A 27,138-nucleotide genomic window follows, 5' to 3' on the forward strand; every position below is an offset into this window, starting at 1 on the left:
GCATTAGCAACTTGCTGTACAGTTGGTGGATTAGATGGTAGGTGTATCTTGAGGATCTTCAACAGGCTGTCTTTCCGTGAGCTCTTCACAATTAAGCAATTGTTCAAAATGGTTTACCAAAAGTCCCACGTTTCGTGGTTGTTAGTGATCAGCCCCTGGCCATATTCTTAAAGTGAAGACATTGTGGTTTATACCCTGAGAGTTCCTTTTTGAAAGCCTGATAAAAGTTTCTGGTGTTGTACATTTTAAATTCTTCATCCAACTTTACCAGTCTTGATCTTCACATGCCTGATGGTCTTGCTTGTCAGTTTCTGCACCATGGTGAAATTCTCCCAGTCTTATTGTCATTTAGTCGAGTTGAACTTCCCCCAGGCTGTGGCACGGTCATCAACTGCAAGGTCACATTCAGAATTCCACCATCTATGACATCGTTTCCTTCGAGGTTTCCCAAAGTTATTGGTAGCCTCGCTTACACTGGACCACAGTTGGTTCCAGTCTTTCATTTCTTTTTGCATGATGTCAGTTTTAAAGCATTCTTTATTCTCTGTAAAGGACTGGGAATCAATCCTTGGTGGAATGCTGGTAGGAGGTACCTTTTGATTAGGTAGTAGTCTGATCTTTATTTGTGTGAAGAAATGGCCAGTGTCATCATTCCATTTGCATACTCTGACATTCATGATCTCTTTTCTACTCTTTACACTGATTGCAACATTATCAATCTGAAACGATCCAACAGCAGTGTTTGGTGACTGCCAAGAGGTCTGGTATCTTGCCTTTCTAGGGAATACTGTGGACATGATCTTCAACTGATACAACCTACACAGTTCAATTAAGCATTTGCCATCAGCATTTGTTTGTCTATGTGTTGTGTAAGGCTCCAGTATGTCTTGGTATTGTCGTTCTTTCCCCAGTTGAACACTGAAGTCACCTACCAGTAGTTTGATGTGGTAATCGGGGATCTCACTAATCTCTTTGGCTAGCATCTGCCAGAAACTTATATTTCCAACAAAGCTTTTCATCTGCCATCAGTCCTAAGAACTTAACACAGTTGGCTTCACTGACTTTTGGGCCATCTTGGTACAACAAAACTTTGGTTTTACAAAAGTTCCATAGTACAAATTGGATGTATGCATTTATTTATTTATTTAATTTTTTTTCAGTTGAGTCTTAATCCATTCTCTGAAAGTCATATGCAGACGATAGCAGCTATCTTATTAGTTATAGCACTTTCATTCCATTCCATGTTTTTCAAAATAACACCTATGTCATCTGGAAATAAGATTTTTTTAAACAACTGTCATGTTTAATGGTAGATCACTAATACATGAGCACTGTTCAAAAATATCATACTTTAATTTATAAAATAAAGTTGTTGAGATACAATTGTCTGACACTAGTCACCTTCACAGTAGTTCCGTTCGGCTTCTACATACCTCTCCCAGTTCTGCTGCCACTGCTGGAAGCATCACTGGAAACCTTCTTTTGGTACGGTGCACAGCTGCTCTGTTGAATTCTGCATAATGTTTCTCTGTTCTGAAATCTGGTCCCTTTCAGAATCTTTTTCATTTAAGGGGAAAAGCCAGAAGTCACTTAGTGGTAGGCCAGAGGAATAGGGAGGCTAACAAACTACAGCCACATTGTATTTGACCAAAAAAATTCAGAATTAATTGAGAACAATGAGTAGGTGCGTTATCATGGTGACTGTGCCAACTGCCCACTACCCACAGTCTGGCCATTTACATCTCTGCTTCACGAAGGCAATGCAGAAGCTCTTCGTAGTACTCCTTACTGACATCAGTACCATCTGGGGCATACTCATGATGGACTATGCCATTGGAGTCAAAAAAGATAGTCAGCAAGAGTTTCACATTGCTGTGGACCTACCTCACTCTTTTGGGTCTTAAGGATTATGGATGCTTCCATTCCAACGACTGGAACTTTGTTTCTGGGTCATACCTATAAACTCAGGACCCATCACTAGTTATCACTGTGTCAAGAAAGTTGGGATTACAGTTCACATTATCCAGGATGTCCAGTGTGATCTCTGAATGAGACTGCTTCTGCTCATTTGTTAGCACCTTTGGCACAAATTTGTGAGAGATCCTCCTCAGACCCAAATGCTCTGTCAAAATGGAATTAATGGATCCAGCAACAATTTTAACCTCATCTGCAAGTTCTTGATTGTGATGTGTCTATACTGCATCACCAGGGTCCTTAAGTGATCAATAACAACCTCATCTGCAGAGTCTGAGGGCCCACTTGAACGTGCTTCACTCTTCACTGATGAGCAGTCACTCCTTTATCTGTGAAGTACCAGTTGCTTTATTGCCAAACACTTGTTGAATCTTGGATACTGTTTCAACTTGAGAATCACCAAAATGAAATTTGATGCAATAAAGTTGTTTCACGTTTTCTGTCATTTTTCTGACAACACAAAATCCAATGGCCACCACTAAAACCTAAACGTCGTGTGGCTAGGGCCTCGCGTCGGGTAGACCATTCGCCGGGTGCAAGTCTTGGGATTTGACACCACTTCAGCGACTTGCGCGTCAATGGGGATGAAATGACGATGATTAGGACAACACAACACCCAGTCCCTGAGCGGAGAAAATCTCCGACCCAGCCAGGAATGGAACCCGGGCCCTTAGGATTGACATTCTGTCGCGCTGACCACTCAGCTGTCGGGGGCGGACCTGACCCCCACTTACACATGTTCACTTGTCAATGGCTAGCTACAACTAGTTGTTTCTGCAGGCATTAAAAAATAAAATCACGCATCCACATTACATATGCGTAATATATCTGTGTGTGTGTGTGTGTGTGTGTGTGTGTGAGAGAGAGAGAGAGAGAGAGAGAGAGAGAGAGAGAGAGAGAGAGAGAGAGAGAGAGAGAGAGAGCGTGTGAGCCCTGATACCACTGTCGGTTTAAACAACAAAAAATAATGTCTAATACCTCTATAACAGCCATCATATATCAGGAAAAGCAACTGGCCCAGAACATGTCCATTCAGCATAATAACTTATGTTGATCATTACTCAACAGTTCATGGAACAATAACTACTTTATTAAAACTTAATCATCAGCAGTTGGGTACATTATTTCGTAACAGCATCTACATTCAGACTAGTAGATATCAGAGTTCTGACTAATCATAAGTAACTATTTTTCTGTTTATTAAATTTAAAGCAAATGAACTTATTGAAGTAGTACTTCACCCCTAGACTAACAGAGAGAGAGCCAGCATCACAACTGGGGTCTCAGGTCCAGGATATAGTTAGCCATGCAACTAGACCTGAAGGCTAGGTTGACGAGGTAACGAGGAGAAGTTAAGAGTTGCACTGAAAATTCATTCAGTTACGCATGAACACGAGTCTGTCAGTGCAGCAGCAGAGCCACACTGCAGTCTTCGCCAGCATGCCACAGCAGCCACATGCCATGGTCTTCACCAGCATGCCTTAGCAGCCACACGACAAGCTTTCATGAATAGCAAACAGAAAGCAGAGTCTAAACCACAAAGATCCTCTGTTTTCCAGCATGCCACCAAACCTGTCATGACACATTAGCTGCCATTAACAGTATGCGCCATGGCAGCCACAGACCAAAAGTTAAGTGACAGCAGCATTCGGGTTTGCCTTGTCATCACAGTTTGTTAGTAATGCTTGATGGAATAAAGAAGTCCCCGAGTCAGAGTGGGCCTAAACAGTTAGGGAGCAATATGGGGATTAGTTGTAAATCTGGGGGGAACATTTGTGAATTTGTAGCTGCCGGGCCTTTTCTTGCACAGATGTAGTTTATTATGGAGAAGTTGGGAGGATTAGAGGAAGTAGAAAGCAAAAATGAGGGAATCTGAAATCATATTAAAACTGAAAATGACATGACTCAAAGGCTTTTATTGGGGATTAGTGAGAAAGTAGGTGAGGTGGGTAAGAATCTGACACACCAGATTAGTGTGGTAGAGAAGGATTTGAAGGAGAGGATGGATGCTGTGCAGACAAAGTTCACAGAGCAGGTTAAAGGAACTGAATTCATACTGAAGATAGTGTAGATAAGGTGAGACTGGGACTGAAGAAGGGAGCTGAGGTCAGGACAAAAGAAACCGAGTCTGCCAGGGCCACACTGAGTAATGTAGCTATGAATAGAGGGGAGACAGTGGCTATCCAGCTTAAGGTGAGCCCTAAAATTAAACATTCAACAGAGAAAATAAGTACCATGTGGTTGATTTCTTAGCCTCGCGCAAAGATTGCTTCATAGAAGGAATGACTGACGAGGTGAAAGTGAAGTTCATTAAATGGCAGCAAGACGAAAATGCAGAAACATGAGTGAACCAGAATGCAGGTGCAGTCAATGATTTTGCCATGTTTGGGGCACTTATGCTCAGCAAGTACTGGGATGTTAGGAAGCAGATACAACTGTAGAATGCTTTCCTCAATAGTCCAAGCTACAGTAATCAGGGTAGCTTGTATGAATTTTGTGAAGCAGAGCTGCAAAAGTCAGTGCATCTAGATAAACCATCGGGCACTCTTGTGGAAATCTCTACTCTTAAGAGACAGCTGTCTGACCACTTCAGTTGGATGTAATTGACAGCCCCATGGAAGAATAGGTGATACCATGAGTTATCGCAATAAGGGCACAGGTAGTGAAAGAAGCTTTGCAAACACTAAAAGAGACAGAACTCGGCATGAAGTACAAAACACTGATAGGAAGCACACTAGTGTAATGTTAAAAGCCTACAGCAGGGCTTAACAACTGGCTGGTTTTGAGCGCGAGTACTCACGTCTGCTCAGGCACGTGCTCGTGAGCAGGTGCAAGGTCGCGGAGTAGGGAGGGAGGGGAGGGAGGGGAAATACGCGCACACGTTTGAACGTGATATCGCGTTCTTAGCAGATTTAACTAGCCATCTAAATGCTTTGAACATTTTACTACAAGGAAAAGATCTGCTAATTACTCATTTCATAGATCGAATACAAGCTTTTAAAATGAAATTGACACTTTGGGTGAGTCAGATGGAAACAGGAAACCTAGCTCATTTTCCTAAATTATCATCCATGCAAGATGTTCACAAAGACTGTGAACGTTATTCACATAGTTTAGTTGATCAGTGCTTTCAAGATCTGACAGCACTAGACAGTGATTTTGATCTGTTCTCTCCATATTCAGCGAATATTTAAAAGATTCGTCCTGAGCTGCAGCAAGAAATTATTGACCTGCAGTGTGACAGAGAATACAGAGACAAATTTCAGAACAAGAAAAACATTTTGGAATTCTACAGACACTTCCCTCATGATAGATTTCCTCGTTTGCACAAACTGGCAGCTACAATAATACCAATGTTCGGTTCCACGTATGTTTGTGAACAACTGTTCTCTGCAATGAAATGTAACAAGACGCGCCTGAGAAACGCATGTCTGATCGAAATTTAAACTGCACGCTGCGCCTAAAATGCACAAGAACAATTACTCCGAACATAGACGCAATTGTAAAGGGCAAAAAGTACAAGATAACCGAGAATCCCACACTTCAGTGACACCTTTTATTGTGTAACAGTTCACAAATTAATGCGAATGTAGAGGCATACACTAAGCTAATAAAATTATGTGGCATGTGTACATCTTCCTTTATTTGTTTCATTTGTCGCAGTAATAATTCGTGAGTGATATCCCTGCAGGTGGCCGCGGATTTACATTGACTGGCGGCAGCTGTTGTGTGCCCCACATGACTTTCCCCACTCCCCGCTCTGGTCCGGTAGTGGGGGTAGCGTGCTCCCGCTGCTCCGTGCTCGCGCCTTGCTGTTCACAGCTTGCTCCGCGAGCACGTATGTTGTGAAGCCCTGGCCTACAGCATAATCTGAACAATTGTGGAAATCAGTTTAATTGGGATAGACCGGCTGACAATAGACAAGGCAGCAAAGACCATATAATAGGGAATCAGCAGCAACAGTAGCCAGAAAAGTAAATGTTCTCCCTACTGTGGTTCATGAATGGAGGGAAATGTGACTTGGTGATGAATCCAGGATTGAAGGAGGTTATGAAAATTATAGTTTAAGTAATAGTGATTTAAGGGAGGCTGGAGTGTTTCACATGGAGGCTGCACTCAGAAACATTGAGTAGTGGGGAGGCTGATGGCAGCATTAACAAAGTCAGAGAAGGAAATGGAGAGCGAATGATGCTTCTATTGATCCTAATTTAAATTATTTGTTTCATCAAGAAGCTTGTGGGGAAGACTGTATCAGTTTGGCAACACCACTGCCGAATGATCAGAGTGTAGTATTGTGTTTGGCAGAAGATGGCTAAAGCAATATTAATGCTTGTGAGTAATGAGCTGAGGTAATTCCAGAAGTAATTTATGCACCTAGCATGCAAGAAACTGAACCTGTCGCAGCTTAATTAAAAGTCAGGCTCACAGTAAGCCTCGTGTGTACAAACAGTACATTTACTGGTAAGCAGGAGCCTGTAGTAAATTCTGATACAGGCACAATGAGTGGCATACTGGGGTCTGATCAACTTGGAGGTGATTTAAATAGTACAGATTGCTGGGACAATGTGAGAATGTTAGTCACTGTTGACAATGAGCAACAAACTGCTGTCAGGGATCTATATTTTGATTGGCTCAGTAAGGAAGAGCGCAATTTTGAACCAAATGATTATGTCACACAGGCCAGAATGATTAGTTTGTTGTCACCACAAACACTGGTAATAAAGAAATTTAGCATTGCAAGGAAGCTGCACAGTTTGAGCAAGAGTCAGACTGCATTCTGGGCTGCTTCTGATAAAATATTTTGTAATGATAAGATGTTGAACCTCCTAAGGTATCTTAGGTGAATACTCTGTAGATAGTTTTGAGGGGATTGGAAGAGATTCATTGGCTGAAACAGCCAATGTGTGGAGGAAGTCCAGCCCCTCAAAAATGTTGTTATTACTAATGATGAAGTTGCACATTGCCTTGTCAATTCTGAGAGCTATATATGTTGTGTCTCGGAATCTGTTTTAAATAATGTTAAAGATGAGGACACTGTAATGTATTCTGAGTCTAGTGTGAAAATTAAAACAGCTACTGGGAACTACAGTAGGCCAATCAAATACAAAGTCATCTTCGAAGTTAAAATTCATGGTATAATTTATGTACATGGATTTCTCATTGTGCCTCACTTGTGTACAAATATTTTGGTGGGAACGGGTTTCCTAGCCAAATTGTGTGCAATACCTGTTTTGACCAAAGTTTCATTAAACTGAATGCTGGAGCAAACAGAAAGCATGTGAAAGTTAAAAACTCACTTGCTGGAGATAAAATGGCGGCAAGTTTATGTATAGATAACAGTGTGAGTGAAACAGATGTGCTTAGTAGTGTTAAGGAAATGTGGACAATACCAAAAGTTTGACTAAGGAATATAACAGAAGTGAGGTTGTATATCCAGTAAGGAGCAATAGCCTATGATATGTTTGCACGATGGACATTTATATTAATATTATGAGAAGGAAAGTTGCTACTCACCATATAGCAGACATGCTGAGTCCCAGATAGGCACAACAAAAAGACTTCCACAATTAAAGCTTTCGGCCATTGGCCTTCATCTACAAAACACACACACACACACACACACACACACACACACACACACACACACACACACAAACGACTGCAGTCTCAGGCAACTGAAACCACACTGCAAGCAGCAGCAGCAGCAGCAGCAGCACTTGTGCATGATGGGAGTGGCAACTGGGTGGGGGTAACGAGACAACTGGGGTTGGGAGGGGGAGGCATAGGGGTGGGGGGTGGTGGACAGTGAAGTGCTGCAGGTTAGATGGAGGGCAGGGGAGGGGTGGGGAGGGGGGCAAAGAAGTGGGAAAGGAGAGAAATAAAAAGACTGGGTGTGGTGGTGGAATGACAGATGTGTAGTGCTGGAATGGGAACAGAGAAGAGGCTGGATGGGTGAGGACAGTGTGTAGGTTTGGTGGACAGTGGAATACCACTGTGGGAGGGGTGGGAAGGATAGTGGGCAGGGCCTCATCTTTCCAGTCTCCCATCACCTCCCAAAGTCCCACCGTCCAGCCATAGAGGAGCATTCCCCTCATAACTCGGTACCACCCAGGACTGGAACAACTGAATTACATTCTCTACCAGGGTTTTGATTTCCTCTCGTCGTGCCCTGAAATGAGAAATGTCCCACCCACTATCCTTCCCACACTGCCCACAGTGATATTCTGGTGTCCACCGAACCTACACAATATACTCAGCCATCCTTACACAACCCCTGCTCCCAACCCCTTACCTCATGGCTCATACCCCTGCAATAGACCTAGATGCAAGACCTGTCCCTTACAACCCCCCCCCCCCCACCACCACCACCACCTACTCCAGTCCAGTCACTAACATCACCTATCCCATCAAAGGCAGGGCTACCTGTGAAACCAGTCATGTGGTCTAAAAGCTAAGCTGCAACCATTGTGCTGCATTCTATGTAAGCATGACAACCAACAAGCTGTATGTCCGCATGAGTGGCCACCGACAATCTGTGGCCAAGAAACAAGTGGACCACACTGTTGCTGAACATGCTGCTAAACATGATATCCTTCATTTCAATGACTGCTTCACAGCCTGTGCCATACGGATCTTTCCCACCAACACCAGCTTTCCTGAATTGTGCAGGTGGGAACTTTCCCTGCAATACATCCTACATTCCCATAACCCTGCTGGACTCAACCTTCATTAGTCACTGTACACTCACCCATCCAGCCCCTTCTCTGTTCCCATTTCAGCACTCCACAGTCGCCATTCCACCACCTCACCCAGTCTCTTTATTTCTCTCCTTTTCCACTTCTTTGCCTCCCCCCCCCCCTTGTCCTGCCCTCCATCTAACCTGCAGCACTTCACTGCCCGCCACCCCCACCATATTATCCCTCCCCCTCCCCACTCCAGTCCCCTCCTTACCCCCACCCAGTTGCCACTCTCATCACGCACCAGTGCTGCTGCTTGCAGTGTGGTTTCAGTTGCCTGAAACGGCAGTTGTGTGTATGTGTGTGTGGCGGGGGGGAGGGGGGGGGGGGCGCTGAGTGCATGCACGCGTGTATATGTCTATCGTTGACGAAGGCCAATGGCCAAAATCTTTACTTGTAAAAGTCTTTTTGTTGTGCCTGTCTGCAACTCAGCATCTCCGCTATATGGTGAGCAGCAACTTTCCTCCTCATAATACTGTTACATTCCATCCTGGATTTTCCATTGTTGGACATTTATATTATTTCTGTATAGATAGAGATTAACATTTTGAAGACTGTATTTAATTTTTTTGTATGTTCATTTACTGTTTGTAAACTTCTTTATAATTTTCTGAATTGATTTTGGTTTGCAGAGGTGGGTTTGAATTTTATTTGCTGTTTTATCATGTGCTAGTTACGTTTGTTTTATTTGATTTATCTAAAAGGACAACTGATGGTCTGTTTCAACCATTTGTTTGCATTTCAAGGGCATCATTCACAGTGAAATGAAGTTCCTTACATGACCAATGTTGTTGTTGGTGTTCTTTCATAGTGAAGACACAGATCACAACATTGAAAGCACAAAAACCAAAATTGTGTGCCTTGTTTTCAGCAATCCAGCTGCACTAGTGTCTGTTACTTTCTCGCAACGAATTTTCTGCTGCACGAGTTCGGACTGCCTAGAGTGGATTTCCATAGCCTCACCTACGAGGGTCAGGGTTAGATTATTTTATCAACGGCTCAACGGGTTTCAACAATTGTCTGTCTGACGGAGTACGGTCTGGCTGACAGAGTGTGACAACATCACAGCAGCGTAGGTCGCACCGAGACTGTCGTCACTGCAAGAAAGATCACACGAACACTTATCACAGAGAGTTGTTCACGATATCAAATGCTTCAAATGTATTAAGTGCTCCAATCGTATTATATACATGGTAGAGCACTTGCCCACGAAAGGCAAAGGTCCCGTGTTCGAGTCTCAGTCTAGCACACAGTTTTAATCCGCCAGGAAGTTTCAGATCGGTGCACACTCCGCTGCAGAGTGAAAATTTCATTCTTGATATTATATACATTGTCAGTTGCAAACAAGTTGAGGAGTAACACTAAAGACTATTTTTTTAAAAAACTTGAAAAGAGCACACAGTGATAAAAAAAATGAATTTAACACATTTCTTATCAGCTCACGTGGAGCACAGGCATCGAGTCCTAAATTTAATACAGTGTTCATTTATTAAAATGTGTTATTTTTGCATACAAAAGTTACATTACCATTTGCAAACAGATACACTCAGGTTCAATTTTTATTTATCATCTTATTTTTGGTACGAGAACTTGTCGTTCCGTTAGTTTACAAAGTGCTACACGTGCAAAATTTACATACGTTAGTTTCGAGACACCAAGCACGCACTGCACACATTGATCTTGCCAACAAACAAAATGTTACAATTTTATTTTTTCAGTTTTTGAAATTTCACAAGTCTTCTCTGGTGAATATAATCAATATTGGTGCTACTTTACTTACCTCATTCACTGAGTGAAGAGCTAAGTTAAGTAGAGGTATTGTTACACACCAAGTCATATCTGTGTACTGATGGCCTGTTTGGTCGAGTGCAGTATTTGAGTCACATGCATACAGAGAGTTTAGTCACAGTTCATGTCACTGGCTGGCCAGCAGCTGTGCCATGGCTAAGTGATTCACTTCCAGCAGAGGTGGGCTGGCTCCTTGTGGGTTTTTCACAAGCTGCACGTGACATCAAACTCTGGTAGCCACTAAGACTTTCAAATTGCACTGTACATTTTTGCATGTGTGCAGTGCGAACCGTGCCGAGTACGGGAGGGTACGCGGTGTCAGACGAAAGAGAATTTGATTACAAATCTAGTGGTACACATGTATAATCTGGAAATGTTATATGAGAGAAGTTAAGAGACAAATAGCTCTGAATAACAGTAATTCACAAAGTAATTTATAACTTTTAAAAGTATTCATCACACCAAAGGTAATAAGCATTGACAGACCTACTCACATGTTCAATCATTTTAATAATTAAGCTGTGGGAGACATTTTAACTGAAAAATTAATTAAAATCAGCATAACTTTTGAATGAAAACTGATACACGATCACTTATTACAGGAAGGCAGCAAAAACAGTTTGGGACATCTGCACGGGTATTTGCAGTGGTACAGTGGCAGGTATTAGGTTTTTGAAATATTTGGCATTCCTTCGGTCTTTGAAGTATTCCGGCACTTTTCAGACTGTGATTCTTCTGTACAGTGTTGGACTTTTTCTCAGATAGAGTTGTGGGGACTTTAATTAAATTTCTTAACTAATCGGTATTTAGGACGGCGTATTATTGTGTCGATTAGTCGACTTATTGGTGAGGATAATTCAGTAATGTTATAGCTGTGAACACAGTCTGGTGTTTTCGAGTTAATTTATTAACTTATTTACTATCCACTACTGGGAGCTCGAGGCATTTTATCGATCCAGCATAACACCTTGTGTCGGTCATTACTTAACAGTTTAGTGACAGATTCGTGGAAAAATAAATTATTTTATTAAAACTTAATCGTGAGTAGTTAAATACACAATTTTGTAGCAGCACCTATGTTCAACCTAGCAGGTATTAGATTTAAGTGACTGAACATTATGAAGTAGTAGTCTGCCCCTAGACTAACAGACAGTGAGCTAGTGATCTACAGCGTTTAATTGCAAGAAGCAGTATTGACCTGGGGAGAGCAACAGCAAAATCTTTTGAAAATCTTAATTTCGACTTGTTATAAGAACCTATTCTACACCACTCGGATTTAATACAATAGTTTTATCTAGTGACAAGTTTGCCACTCGTTCCCACCTACCTGTATGAGGCTGATGGTTTAAGTGAGCATCTCATTACTGCCTTCACCGGCAAACATTTCCTGGTGGGAAAGAAAATGCACTAATACTGAGATAGAAGTGCTGACCATCATTTGCAGTATTGATACGTTTCAATTCTGCCTCCTTGTAAGACATGTCACTGTGCACACAGATCTCAAAGCATTATCATTTTTAATGAAATGTAAACTGACAAACAATTGTCTCACAAGGTGGGCAACCACAATTGAAAAATATGACTTTCAAATTAAATATATATCAGGGGAAGATAATATTATTCCTGATGTGCTGTCACGATTACCCAAAAAATATGAGAAAAACATACAGCACACTCGATGGAGAAAAAAGGAGGGTGTAACATGTGGGAAAGACATTAAGAAGTTACTGAGCAACATTATGGTCAAACAGGAAGCAGACAAGGTCTTTGAGATGATCAAAGATAAGTGTGACGATCCAAACCTATTACTGTAAGCATCACGATGTCCTAGAAGGCACATGTGAATTCCATTCACTGGTGGTTGTATATACCCAGTACTGCAGTGGATGACATGATTAAATATGTAAACATGATTTACACACACTTTGGACCCAAAAAAATGTACACTGAAGTGGGAAGAACACGTGAGCTTTAATAGCATGGCTCATAGGGTACATGCAGTGCTGAAAATGTATGAATTCTGTCAGAAAACAAAATTCACAACTACGCGACGCAAGGGATTAACATATCATAGAGACCTGATAAATCAGGACAATTAGTAGCATTGCATCTTTTCAGCCCACTATCAAATGCTAAAGGAAACTTTACACAAGTACTAGTAATCTTAGAGATTCTCATGTACAGTTCTATCCATTGCGAAAAGCCATCAGTTGGCTAATGATAAAACAAGTAACAGAGGATTAGTTCATGCCTACTATTACGCCAGACAGTATCTTGATAGACAATGCCTCACAGTTCCAATCACATGAATGGAAAATGACTTTAGAAGGCAATATGGTCAAACAAATTCTAATCTCTGCTTACTGTCCTGGCACCAATGCAACTGAGTGTGCAATTTGTGTACTTGTATGGCTTTGTACAACACACTGTGGAAAAATTTTAAAAAATAAAAATTAGGCTGAAAATTATCCAATTTTGAAAATGTAATCAATAACCTATACCATTCTAGTAATGGTTTGCCACCAAGCACTGTGTTATTTGGAAGAAAACCAAGCAGAGTTTTTACACACCTTCAGTTTCCACACACAATAGAACTTGCACAAGAAGAACTTTAGAAAAAAGTGTTGGATACTATAAACAGAAAGCAGCTAAACACAAACATGCCCAGGATATACTAGTGTGGCCTACTATACAGAGTGTTACAAAAAGGTATGGCCAAACTTTCAGGAAACATTCCTCACACACAAAGAAAGAAAATATGTTATGTGGACATGTGTCTTACTTTCCATGTTAGAGCTCATTTTATTACTTCTCTTCAAATCACATTAATCATAGAATGGAAACACACAGCAACAGAACGTACCAGCGTGACTTCAATCACTTTGTTACAGGAAATGTTCAAAATGTCCTCCGTTAGCGAGGATACTTGTATCCACCCTCCGTCGCATGGAATCCCTGATGCGGTGATGCAGCCCTGGAGAATGGCGTATTGTATCACAGTCGTCCACAATACGAGCACGAAGAGTCTCTACATTTGGTACCAGGGTTGCGTAGACAAGAGCTTTCAAATGCCCCCATAAATGAAAGTCAAGAGGGTTGAGGTCAGGAGAGCGTGGAGGCCATGGAAGTGGTCCGCCTCTACCAATCCATCGGTCACCGAAGCTGTTGTTGAGAAGTGTACGAATACTTCGACTGAAATGTGCAGGAGCTCCATCGTGCATGAACCACATGTTGTGTCATACTTGTAAAGGCACATGTTCTAGCAGCACAGGTAGAGTACCCCGTATGAAATCATGATAACGTGCTCCATTGAGCAGTACATACTGACGAAACTAAAATGAGCTATAACATGGAAACTAAGCATTTCTGGACACATGTCCACATAACATATTTTCTTTATTTGTGTGTGAGGAATGTTTCCTGAAAGTTTGGCAGTACCTTTTTGCAACACCCTGTATATGCAGTCAGAAATTTGATCCTGGTTAAGTCACATACCAAGTTGTCAAAGGGCAAGAAAGAAACCTGAAAATGTTGTCATTATTACTTTGGTCCATTTTGGATTAGAGAGATAGGGCAACTGAATTTCTCGAGAGCAGATTATATTCGAATTTGCAAACAATATGGAGTGCAAAATCCTATTGTCGTCACGACAAGCGAGTCAATGAGTAAAAAACATAAAAATCATACATTTAAGAACTTCCCACACTGCTGTAGTGTATTTATATTCATTTCAATGTGGAAAGACTGGTGCTGATTTTACCAGTGAGTTCAAATATGGAAAGTGTTATATCACACAGACTGTTCTTAAGTGTGGTGTGCATGTCATATGTTATGATTAGTAACTGCCTTGAGACGTGAATACAGTGTCCTCTGCCTACATACAGTGCACGAGTGTTTTGTTTGTACGTATCTAACGTCAAAATTTGTCTGTTTCGGTTGGCTTTGTCAGATTGCTGGCATGATGTGGTTGTTGACTCATAAACACCACCTGTGCTGAATTAGCGCAACTTGTGTGTCACTGTTGCACATGCATTGGGACTGCTGCATCACTACCGGTTGCAGAGAGGCCATCCCCATCACTTACCCAGCAAGAGCACACCTGAACTTATGCCTTGTCTGAAGTGGTTCATACAGATACGTCATACCATTGCCAGTGTGCAATTCAAGGACGCAGCCACACCTCTCTATATGTCAAGCAGGTACGCATGGCCTAGCCCTGCACCAGCCCCCACAAATCTGACCCTCTTACTCTAAACAATCCTCACACTTCATTAGTGGTATGTGTGTGACATCTCGGTGTCAAATATCAAAAATAGTCGTGGTTCACTAAAAGTAGAGCTCAGTGTGATTAGCGTTTTCACAGTGCTTAAAGTGAGTGCTCCAGATACAGATGTAACCTGTAAAGTATTCTATATGTTTATGTTATTTCTGTGTGTTTCATGTGGTCAAGTTCTTTGAATGTGTGATATTTTTAGGGCATGTATATTAGTAATGTTCAAAAGACACACTATTTTAATATGTTTAGAAAAGCCTGCAAATCCTACCACACATTTTAATCTGGTTAAGAAAATGTGTGTGTTTCTATGATTCAATTATTTACATTTACACATATAATTAATGTGAAGATTAGATGGGTAGATCACATAACTAATGAGGAAGTATTGAATAGGATTGGGGAGAAGAGAAGTTTGTGGCAGAACTTGACTAGAAGAAGGGATCGGTTGGTAGACATGTTCTGAGGCATCAAGGGATCACCAATTTAGTATTGGAGGGCACTGTGGAGGGTAAAAGTCGTAGAGGGAGACCAAGAGATGAATACACTAAGCAGTTTCAAAAGGATGTAGGTTGCAGTAGGTACTGAGAGATGAAGAAGCTTGCACAGGATAGAGTAGCATGGAGAGCTGCATCAAACCAGTCTCAGGACTGAAGACCACAACAACAACATTAACTTTTGTGATAGTCTATTAGGGAATGTTTCCTGTCTTTTGTGTGTCTATGATCATGGTGTACCTATTTTAAGTAGCTTCAAACAGCTCATTCTTCATGAGAAATTGTCAAGTTTACAGTTAAAATTTTCTTTAACACAGATAATAAGCCCATTATTTTATGTGCACTACTGAAAATGTAATGAAAAGTTTTCACACCACTTTTCACCTTCATTTTATTGTACATAGCTTCATAAGTTTACTGTTCAATTATCATTTTGCTTGATGATATTATTTGTATTTTTTTCCAAGCTGTTACACAATATTTGATTGTGAGTAGGGCTGAGCTGATATTCTGTGATGAATCACCGTTAATACTGAACACATTCAGCATCACACAACTGTAGAATGCATTTAGGAAGATAGGTTCATTCTGTGGCACTTACTGTTTATACTAGATACATTCACCCATACCCTAAAATTAGCAGACACTGATAAAATTGACAGACGCAGGTGAGGATTTAGTTGGGTTAGGTACGAAATATGTTACGTTATAGACATACCACAATGTTAATGTTAGCTGAACTTTATTACAATTTTTTATATTTCTTGGACAATTTGGATGTTTTTGGTTGTGGTTTTGTTGCAGCTTTCTTATCTTGGATTTTTGTCTTTTGCGCGAGAAATATAAGGACAAAAACTTAAGAGTTCCAAGGATGTGAAGTTACCACTACTGCATGTTTATCATTACAAGAACAAATATAACCACTCTGATGTGTGACAACATGCAGTTAAATGTCTTTGAGCTCAACAAAGGGTTTTGAGATTTCTTGTCTTTCAGCATGTGCCAGTGAGGCAGAATTAAAAGTGAAGTCTACAGATGCGGTTTGTCAACACTCAGTCAGAGGAAGTATTGAAAAGAAATCCAAGCAGTGTGCTGAATTTTATGGTCATGACAGATGAATATTGAGCAATAATTTGAAAGTAGGGAATATCATTCAAGATTGAAACATAAATGAAAGCTGAAATTTTATTCAAATCTCTTGGAATGATTTTGTTGTTATAACTCAATAATATCTTGAGAGAAAAGTTATAATAAATTAATAGTGACATCTCAATTCACTTTACTTAATGAACACCACTCAATCACTTAACAAGTAATACAAATGACAACAAAACAATCCATCATTGACAAGGAGAGAAGTACTTATCAATGAAGCGAGTAACAAAGAGGAACCTCAACAATATATAACCAAAAAATCACAAGACATGTCAGAGGATTTTCCTGTTGGGTCACTTGATATTGTGACATAGAAGAAGGTGTAATTAGATGAATGCCAAACACTAATGTCACCTAACAAAGGTTTATTCAGCACTTGCACATACAGGAGCGCGGAGCGAACTGCCTCCAGCCAAAACGCACACACAATATATATACAGCTACATGTCAAGCAGGTACGCATGGCCTAGCCCTGCAGCAGCCCCCACAAATCTGACCCTCTTACTCTAAACAATCCTCACACTTCATTAGTGGTATGTGTGTGACATCTCGGTCTTGACATATGTGGATACTTCTAGAATGTATTCAAACCAAATATAGAAATTAAAATTGTACAGTCCAGGTGAGTTTTGAACTCTACAACCCTCCATACAACAGTTTAGTATCATAACCACCATGCCACGGTGCTACTCAGCTTCTTCTGCAACATTGCTTCCTCCTTAAGAGAACAGCGTCTCAGTGTTACGTCCTCCTAGTCCGGGAACAAGTCGTCGGTCCTGCATACTCCGACTCCCGATGACTGATGCTCACCCTGGCGGTGATCTTCTTACAACTTCTTTTGCCACTACGCTCTTCATCACCTTTCCACTTGTTGCCTATCACTGGAGCTTCAAATTTACCCTGGGTTGCAGGATCCTTGTAGGGCTTCATTAGAAGGACGTGGACCGTATCTCTGATCTTTCTTTGCCTTGTGCCGGGGTCGAAATCTTCAACTTCATAAGTAACAATTTGTCCATTGTATATAAGTAACATCTGACAACTGTTTTACAACCTTATAGGGTCCACAGTAGCACCTGAGGAGCTTCTCAGAGAGACCAACATTCCAAACAGGAGTGAAGATCCAGATGATGTCACCAGGCTGGGCTCCCGTCTTACCTTCAGCGATCGTTTTCTTGAGCCTGCCGCATGCGGAGTCGAGCTAACTGCCGAGCTTCCTCAGCTCTGGTTAACACCTGGCCGATGTAGTCATCGTCCACATCATCAGCGTGTAATGTAAACATAGTGTCCATCGCCGTAGTTGCCTCATGCCCATGCACCAAGAAAAGTGGCATAAATACTGTGGTGTCTTGTTTGGCGGTGTTGTAGGCAAACGTCACAAAAGGTACCACCTCATCCCAGTTGCTCTGCTCAACAGTGATGAAAACTGACAGCATATCAGCCAAGGTCTTCTTAAGGTGTTCAGTAAGCCCATTAGTTTGCGGATGGTAGGCAGTCATGGGATGAGAGACGTAGCACCAATGGTTTCTCTCTGTAACGAGATTCAACTGAAAAACTTTCCCTCGATCCATAATTTATGACCTTGGGGCACCATGTTTTAATACAATGTCTTCCACTATGAATTTGGCTACCTTGGATGCTTCGGCTGTTTTCACAGCTTTTGTAATGGCATAGAGTGTCAGATAATCAGTGCAAACAATAATCTATATATTGCCATTAGCAGACGTTGGAAATTGTCTGAGGTGGTCAATCCGAACACACTGGAAAGGCGTTTCGGCTGGTGGAATTGGTATGAGTTGGCCAGGTGGTTTCTGAGGAACTCCCTTTCTCCTCTGCCACTCTCAACAATGCGATACATAGTGACTGACACTCCTAAATAAACCTGGCCAGAAGAATCTCTTGCGGATTCTATCGTATGTCTTGATAAATCCTAAATGTCTGGCCTCAGGCGTGTGATGGAATTTCTGTAGAACATCTAAGCACATGTGTTTAGGAATCACTGGTAGCCACCTCTTTCCAAACGTATCAAAGATTTTCTTGCAAAGCAATCCATTAACTACCTTAAATTGTCCTTTCTCATCCTCTGACCGATTTAAGGCAAGCATAATTTGAGATATCTTGGTGTCCTCCTGCTCAGCAGAGAGATGCTGGAATGCAGCAAGACAGTCACTATCTTCATCAAAGTCTTGATGGTCTTGCACAGGGTTTCTTGAGAGACAATCAGCATCTTGATGTTTTCTTCCACTTTTGTACACTATGGTAATGTCATACTCTTGAAGACGTAGTGCCCACCTGGCGAGTCGTCCTGTTGGATCCTTAAGACCTGTCAACCGACAAAGTGAATGATGGTCTGTAACAACTGTGAATATCCTTCCATAGAGATACTGTCGAAATTTGCACATGGCCCAGATCACAGCAAGACAATCTCTTTCTGTAGTTAAGTAGTTTCTCTCGCCTTTTGTAAGTGTCCTAGAAGCATAGGCTATAACCTTCTCTTTTCCATCCGAAATTTGCATCAGAACAGCACCAATCCCATATCCACTGGCATCTGTGTGTAGTTCTGTAGGTGCTCTCTCATCATACAGAGCAAGTACAGGGTCAGTCGTCAGAGCTTTTCGCAGCACATCCTTCTTCCTGACGAGAACCACTGGTGATGACCATGGGCTCTGCGAAGGCTGAATGATGTCATTCTTCATCATTTTCTCTACCTTGTCGCGAATTATTCGACGTTCCGTTGCTGAAACACGGTATGCTCTCTGGCTTATTGGTTGATGGTCTCTAGTGCTAATCCTGTGCTTCACCACTGATGTGTCTAATTTTCTCTTCGCCTGTGGATTAAAGCATTCAGAGGACTCTTGAAGAATGGCAAGTAGCTTCTTATGTTGTTCCTGAGTGAGATCTGGCAATAGTCAAGCTAGAAGATCTTGTCTTGTAGTGGTGGCACTAATTTCACCAACAGGCTCGGCACAGGAGGTTTCTACGGCGCTCAGCTGTTCTGCAATTAACGGCTCAGCATTTGCTATGCACATGCGTCTTGGAAGGATCTGCAATTCTCAGTGACAGTTAACTATCCGCAATTCACTGAATCCGTCCTTAAACAAGACGACAGAGGCTGGGATGACCAATTTATTCTCCAGTGGTATGCTTCTCTTACATTCCACTACAAGATCCATGGGTTGATGCATGGCATGACACATGACAGTTACCCTTCTAGCATTGACTGCAGGAATGATCAGTTCATCCTGCACACATTGTCCCCACACACTCGGATGCGCATCTTCCTGTCCACAGTATCTCATCTTGTCTAGCATAATCTTCGAGCGACCACAATCTATACTTGCCTGAGAAGCTTTCAGAAAGTCCCATCAGAGAATGTCATGACTACACTCTTGTAAGATGATGAATTCTAAGGGCTGTGTATGGCCACTTATACCCACACGAATGGTACATCTTCCTGTAGGTTTTACATATTTCCCATTAGCCACCTTCAGCAGAGACGTTTTGTTGTCAACAAATACAGTTTTCTGCAACTGGTGACGGTACTTCTCTGAAATGACTGAACACGATGCTTCAGAGCCCACAAGAGCTTGGGCTGGTTGGCCATCCATGAGGATATCAACGTAGTTTCCTATCATTTTTGTAGTGATCGACGGCGGAGGATTTTTCTCTTCGGCGGCCTCACCTCCAACGAAGGTCACACCCTTTAGTTTTCCAGGTTGCGGTGGCTACGTGATCAGCTGGAGCTTCTAAATGGTGATGGAGAACTTGATCGGCGTGTTGGGGAGCGTCCTCTCCAGCAGCTAGCTAGCAGCGATGGTGACCTATGTCGTCATGCACCCACATCTTGTTGTTCATCTTCACCGTCCCAGAGTTGGCGTCAGCTAAGATCAGTCTGCTGTCTTCTGGCACAGGTAACATCAAATATCCACTGCCTTTCTCGACAATAGAACACCATATGTCCTGGTCGTCTGCAGTGGAAACATACTGGTTGGTTATCCTGGGTCCTCCAGACGTCGGTCTGTCTTGGTGCCCAAACAGGTCCCTCATGCGGCATTGTAGGAACGTAAATCTGCCTGGGTCTTGACTTTTCACTGTTTTAAAGGGAAACTAAGGAGGAGAGACTGGGTTTAAAATCTGTTCCACTTCCTCCATTATGACCTCTTGAAGCGTCTTGGTTTTTTGCTCGTCGTGCAATCCAAGTACCTTCTGAACTTACTCTCTCAACTATCTGATGAAGAACACTTGTGATATCAGTTGCTTCTTCCATCACAGACATCGATACGACATTCGGAAGCCATTCAAGCTTCTTGCGTGTAATTCTTTTTTGATGCATTGCCTCGATATACTGTAAGGCACTACCCATAATTCTGTATTTTTGCATTTTATATACTGATAGTGAGTGATTCATGCAATCTAACACTTTGAATAAGTCAGTGAAGATTCCTGCATCTTCTTGTGATTTATCTGCAGTGGAACCAACTTCATTTATGAATTCATTAATTGCATAAATTGTACTTTTTCCTTATTGGACGCCAAATTGATTTTTTTGAGATTATATTAAATTTGTGACAAATTTTGAATTTCGATTGCAACAACCATTTCAAACATTTTAGAAAACACAAGAAGAAGGGAAATTGAATGATGAAAGGGTGCAAAAAAGGGCAGCTCGTTTTGTATTATCACGTAATAGGGGAGAGAGTGTGGCAGATATGATACGAAGCAAAGACGTTTTTCGTCAAGGTGAGATCTATTTACAAAATTTCAGTCACCAACTTTCTCTTCCGAATGCGAAAATATTTTGTTGAGCCCAACCTACATAGGTAGGAATGATCATCAAAATAAAATAAGAGAAATCAGAGCTCGAACAGAAAGGTTTAGGTGTTCGTTTTTCCCGAGCACTGTTCGGAAGTGGAATGGTAGAGAGAGAGAGTATGATTGTGGTTCGATGAACCCTCTGCCAAGCACTTAAATGTGAATTGCAGAGTAATCATGTAGATGTAGATTTCCCATATCTTCTTTAGAGCCTTTTACAAATGACGGTTTCACTTCTGCATATATTAGAACATACGGAAAGTAGCCTTCTTCAAGTGATTGATTAATTATTTCAGACAGTGGATGTACTATAATATTTGAAGCTGTTCTGATGACTTTGGCAGGTATTTCATCCCATCTCACAGAATTTTTATTTTTTAAGTTGTCATGCTGAAGGAGAGGGTGCACCACATTTGGACGAACTCTTCAAATTCTTGCTTTCAGTTTCCAGAGGATCTAACGGTACTTTACAAAGTTTATGGTGGTGCCTTTAGGCATGAATTTCAAATGCACTATACCTTGAACATCCCAGAACACTGTGAGCGGGACTCTGCCTGGTGATGGCACGGTCCTGAACTCTTTTGGTGTCAGTGATCCCCTGTGGTGGAAATCCATTGATGCTCTCTTATTATCAGGATCAAAATGGTGAACCCAGCTTTCATCACCTGCCACAATGTTGTTGTTCACACTCAAAACACAAACACAATTGTTGACAGATGTCCAATCTCCTCTGTTTCACATCAGGACTGAGCATTTGAGACACCCACCATCCACACAGTTATCTGTACCAGAGTTCTGCAATTATGGTCTGTACACACACTTGTGATATGCCATCTGTGTCTATGTTATCTGACAATTTTCTCTGATGATTTCATCAACTCAATTCTGATAAGTCTCCTCGGTTGCCACATGTGGTCATCCACTCTGAGGTATGTCAATGTGTTGAAGTTAGTAACACTGCTTCCTTCATTACTGATGCTGATACAATCACCATACACAGCTTTCATTCTGCTATGGATTTCAACTGGAGGCATAATTTCTATGCTTAGAAACTCGTTTACAGCATACTGTTTCTCACACGCTGACACAGTTACATTACACACCGCCATGTTACACGCTACAATTCGGAGCCCTCTACCAGCAGAGGGTGCAACTTGGGAATGTTGACCAAGCAAAATATGTGACATGTAATACCTCAACTGATATCGAAAACTGAACAATAAATTCAGATTCATTACTTCTCACCATGGCCCCACATGCAGAAAAGCAGGATATGCTGAGTATTTTCCCTCCAAAAGAATTGTGTTTTGAGTGATTTTTTGCAAGTGTCAAAAATGCAGGAAAGCCATAAAATTGGTGTAAGTAGCTCCTTTGCATGCCAGCAATAGATTTATGTGACAGTGCTGAGATGATAATATTTGACAGTCCATCTGCAGCAACACACAGAGGGGGGAATTTTAAGTATTCAAGTTGTTTTTGTTTATTTGTTGTGGTTTATTTGTTGTGGTTTATTTGTTGTGGTTTATTTTCAGCATAGCTTTATTTTAGTTTGGAGGGCAGATGTGGTCGAAAAAGAGGTACTGCTTTGAGTGTGAGTGTGGCGCCAATTTGGTTTTGGGACATTGGGGGGAGCAGTGGGCAAATAGATACAGATGGTTATGGATGTCAGGAGGGGCAGCAATTAATTCAGTTATGTATGCTTTTTGGATGGCATGTAGAATGGCAGTTTTCTTCAGTATTTACACTCCTGGAAATTGAAATAAGAACACCGTGAATTCATTGTCCCAGGAAGGGGAAACTTTATTGACACATTCCTGGGGTCAGATACATCACATGATCACACTGACAGAACCACAGGCACATAGACACAGGCAACAGAGCATGCACAATGTCGGCACTAGTACAGTGTATATCCACCTTTCGCAGCAATGCAGGCTGCTATTCTCCCATGGAGACGATCGTAGAGATGCTGGATGTAGTCCTGTGGAACGGCTTGCCATGCCATTTCCACCTGGCGCCTCAGTTGGACCAGCGTTCGTGCTGGACGTGCAGACCGCATGAGACGACGCTTCATCCAGTCCCAAACATGCTCAATGGGGGACAGATCCGGAGATCTTGCTGGCCAGGGTAGTTGACTTACACCTTCTAGAGCACGTTGGGTGGCACGGGATACATGCGGACGTGCATTGTCCTGTTGGAACAGCAAGTTCCCTTGCCGGTCTAGGAATGGTAGAACGATGGGTTCGATGACGGTTTGGATGTACCGTGCACTATTCAGTGTCCCCTCGACGATCACCAGTGGTGTACGGCCAGTGTAGGAGATCGCTCCCCACACCATGATGCCGGGTGTTGGCCCTGTGTGCCTCGGTCGTATGCAGTCCTGATTGTGGCGCTCACCTGCATGGCGCCAAACACGCATACGACCATCATTGGCACCAAGGCAGAAGCGACTGTCATCGCTGAAGACGACACGTCTCCATTCGTCCCTCCATTCACGCCTGTCGCGACACCACTGGAGGCGGGCTGCACGATGTTGGGGCGTGAGCGGAAGACGGCCTAACGGTGTGCGGGACCGTAGCCCAGCTTCATGGAGACGGTTGCGAATGGTCCTCGCCGATACCCCAGGAGCAACAGTGTCCCTAATTTGCTGGGATGTGGCGGTGCGGTCCCCTACGGCACTGCGTAGGATCCTACGGTCTTGGCGTGCATCCGTGCGTCGCTGCGGTCCGGTCCCAGGTCGACGGACACGTGCACCTTCCTCCGACCACTGGCGACAACATCGATGTACTGTGGAGGCCTCACGCCCCACGTGTTGAGCAATTCGGCGGTACGTCCACCCGGCCTCCCGCATGCCCACTATACGCCCTCGCTCAAAGTCCGTCAACTGCACATACGGTTCACGTCCACGCTGTCGCGGCATGCTACCAGTGTTAAAGACTGCGATGGAGCTCCGTATGCCACGGCAAACTGGCTGACACTGACGGCGGCGGTGCACAAATGCTGCACAGCTAGCGCCATTCGACGGCCAACACCGCGGTTCCTGGTGTGTCCGCTGTGCCGTGCGTGTGATCATTGCTTGTACAGCCCTCTCGCAGTGTCCGGAGCAAGTATGGTGGGTCTGACACACCGGTGTCAATGTGTTCTTTTTTCCATTTCCAGGAGTGTATTTTGTGAGGGTCTTAACATTTTTACATGATGGAATTGCAGAGAAAATATGTTTGTTTTACATTGTTTTTATTCATATTTAAGAATCAATGCATTGTTGTGTGTTTGGCGGATATTATGTTGTAATATAGCTATATAAGTGAATTAAAGTTATCTATACCAAATGCAGGCTTCTATTACACTCTTGCCCATCCCCTCCTCATGTATTGCTCTGTACTTTCAACAATTCTCATACCTTATGATAAACTGTAATTTGTTACACTTATTTTCTGACTTCTTTTCTCTTACCTCTGACCAGCCTTTAAAAAACAATTTTTTTAAATATAATTTTGCGTATCTGCATATCATTTCTATGAACATGACTATTACTCACACACAGTCATCCTTTTTTTTAGTATCCTAGTAATATAAGCCAACATGGAAGGCTCCAGAACTATTCACAGTCTATAATTCTAAAGTACATACAAACAATTCAACTCTCACCTGTAAAATATCTGGATAGTTGTAGACTTCATCTCCTCGGCACCTCACAGTGTAGTTGCCTTGAAGAGCTCCAGTACAAGATTCCAATAGAAGTAAGTCCTGTGATAAGTTCCATAACTCTCTCATATACTCTGGATGCAAGTTGACTTGAGATGAAATGGCTAACCACAACCTGTAGCAAATGAACCTTAATTCGATTTTTTATTTCTGATGTCAAAAGAACATGCTGTAAGAAATTGCATACTGATATTTAAACAAGTGCTTTGTACCTCCACAGTTAAGCAAGTTCTCTATACCTCCTTATGCACCTTTGTTTCAGTATGAAACCTCAACTCTTCAAACCTTGCACAGATTACTATATTTTGCCTTATCTTAAACAAATCTAACATACTGCCACTCTAGAAATAGTGTGTGACTCCTCCTCCCCAGCCCCCTTTCAACATCACATACATACTGCATGCAGCACATAATGTGCAAGAGATAACCTATCTGCTAGTTTTTGTCAGATGTCTCAATGGAAACATGAAAATCTTCAAACTTCTGAATGAATCACTAGATTTTTATCCACCTATTATTCACAGGCATCACCTGATGATGATAGTGTAACTACCAAAGAACACAGTGGATAAATGTGCTTCCAATTGATCCAGACATTCCAAATTTTCACTTGGGTTATCAGTCGCAAACTTCACAATACTAACTATAACAGATGAAATAATTAACAAAAACCAACTGCAATAGGAAACATGAATAAGAGAAATATAATCATCTGATATTAAAACAACACCACATGGCAGTATCTTGAGCACATGTTCTTCAATGAATAAGACTGCACTTATTGACAAGTTGCAAGGGTTCTCACCCTATCTTCATCGTGCAAAAATCTCTACATGAACAAATGAATGTTTGTGCTAACTACTCCAGCCTGTAGGTAAATATGTTGAGGGTGGAACTGTACTGGACAGAATGCACAAAGGTCAAAAACTCTATGATGATACGAGACATTTCATTTAAAGATAGGTACATCTAACTTTACTTTGTCAGAATGATAATAGACTTGACTGGCAATATTATCTGGACAAATATCAGGGTACAAGAGTACTTCTGCACATACCCTTTTACCCTTTTTCATCCCTCCCCCCCCCCCCCAAACACACACACACACACACACACACACACACACACACACACACACACACACACCACAAAGGAGTTATGCAAATTGGCCACATATTGAGATTCATACATGTATCAACAGCAAATGCAAAATTGTAAAATTTGGCTGCCAATGGATGAATGTGTGATGCTGAAGTGCAATTTTACTCTGCAGATGCCAAGGATACTAAACAGGGGCATCTCAATACCAGGGCATAAAGTCTTTGTGAATTTCATTCTGTGTACTCAGTTGGACAGTAAGTATGCCTTGCAGACAGATGCATGAGCAATATACACAGAGTTCGACATTTGGGCTCAGAGAAGCTAGTTGGAGAAATCAGTGAATTGCCTAACGTTTGAATAGGAGCCATGTCACTGTCCGACATGTTAGCAGGAATGGATGAATGAAACACAGTGTCAAGTAGGAACTGGTTGACCTAGATTGATGACAGATGTCAGACACATTTGGCCTGGAATCTCACGGACTGGAGTAGAACTGTCTTGGGTGATGAGTCCAACTTTGAACTGAGCACCGATGAATGACGGAGGAGTTTCTGGAGATGCCTCTGATAGCGGTGGGTTACCAACCTATCACCTGCCATACAATCTGATAAAAAGGAGCGATGGTCTGGGCAATCATTTTATTTTATAACAGGACTCTTTTACATGTAATTTGCGAAACCCTTACAGCACAGCAGTACGTCAATGATATTCTATGCCCAATTTTGTTGCTCTTAATGGCAAGTCATCCTGGCTTGCAGTTCAGCACGATAATGCCCGCTCACACATGGCAATAGTTTCTACAGCTTGTCTTCATGCTTCCCAAACCCTACAATGGCCAGCAAGGTCGCTGGATCTCCCCCCAATGGAGAACATTTGGAGCATTATGGGCAGTACTCTCCGATCAGTTCAGGATTTTAACAATCTAACATGCCAGTTGGACAGAACTTGGCACAGCTCCCCTCAGGGAAACAACTATCAATCAACATTAAGGGGAATAACTGTTCGTATAAGAACCGGAGGTGGTCCAACACATTACTGACTTGGTCAATTTGTAAGGCTCTCTCTCTTGAATAAATCATCCAATTTTTCGAAAATTGCA

At 42.1% G+C, this 27,138-nt stretch overlaps 1 protein-coding gene across 1 annotated transcript in view; it reads right to left on the bottom strand.

Annotated features, from left to right (window-relative positions):
• LOC124555115 (exostosin-2) overlaps nucleotides 1–27,138 on the bottom strand; it is a 100,888-nt gene that overhangs the window by 61,896 nt on the left and 11,854 nt on the right. The window contains exon 3 of the mRNA XM_047128918.1: nucleotides 24,882–25,053. Coding sequence (XP_046984874.1) covers nucleotides 24,882–25,053 — 172 coding nt within the window. The remainder of the gene's footprint in view (nucleotides 1–24,881; nucleotides 25,054–27,138) is intronic.

The sequence above is a fragment of the Schistocerca americana genome, chromosome X (assembly GCF_021461395.2).
Source record: "Schistocerca americana isolate TAMUIC-IGC-003095 chromosome X, iqSchAmer2.1, whole genome shotgun sequence".
Taxonomy (NCBI): domain Eukaryota; kingdom Metazoa; phylum Arthropoda; class Insecta; order Orthoptera; family Acrididae; genus Schistocerca; species Schistocerca americana.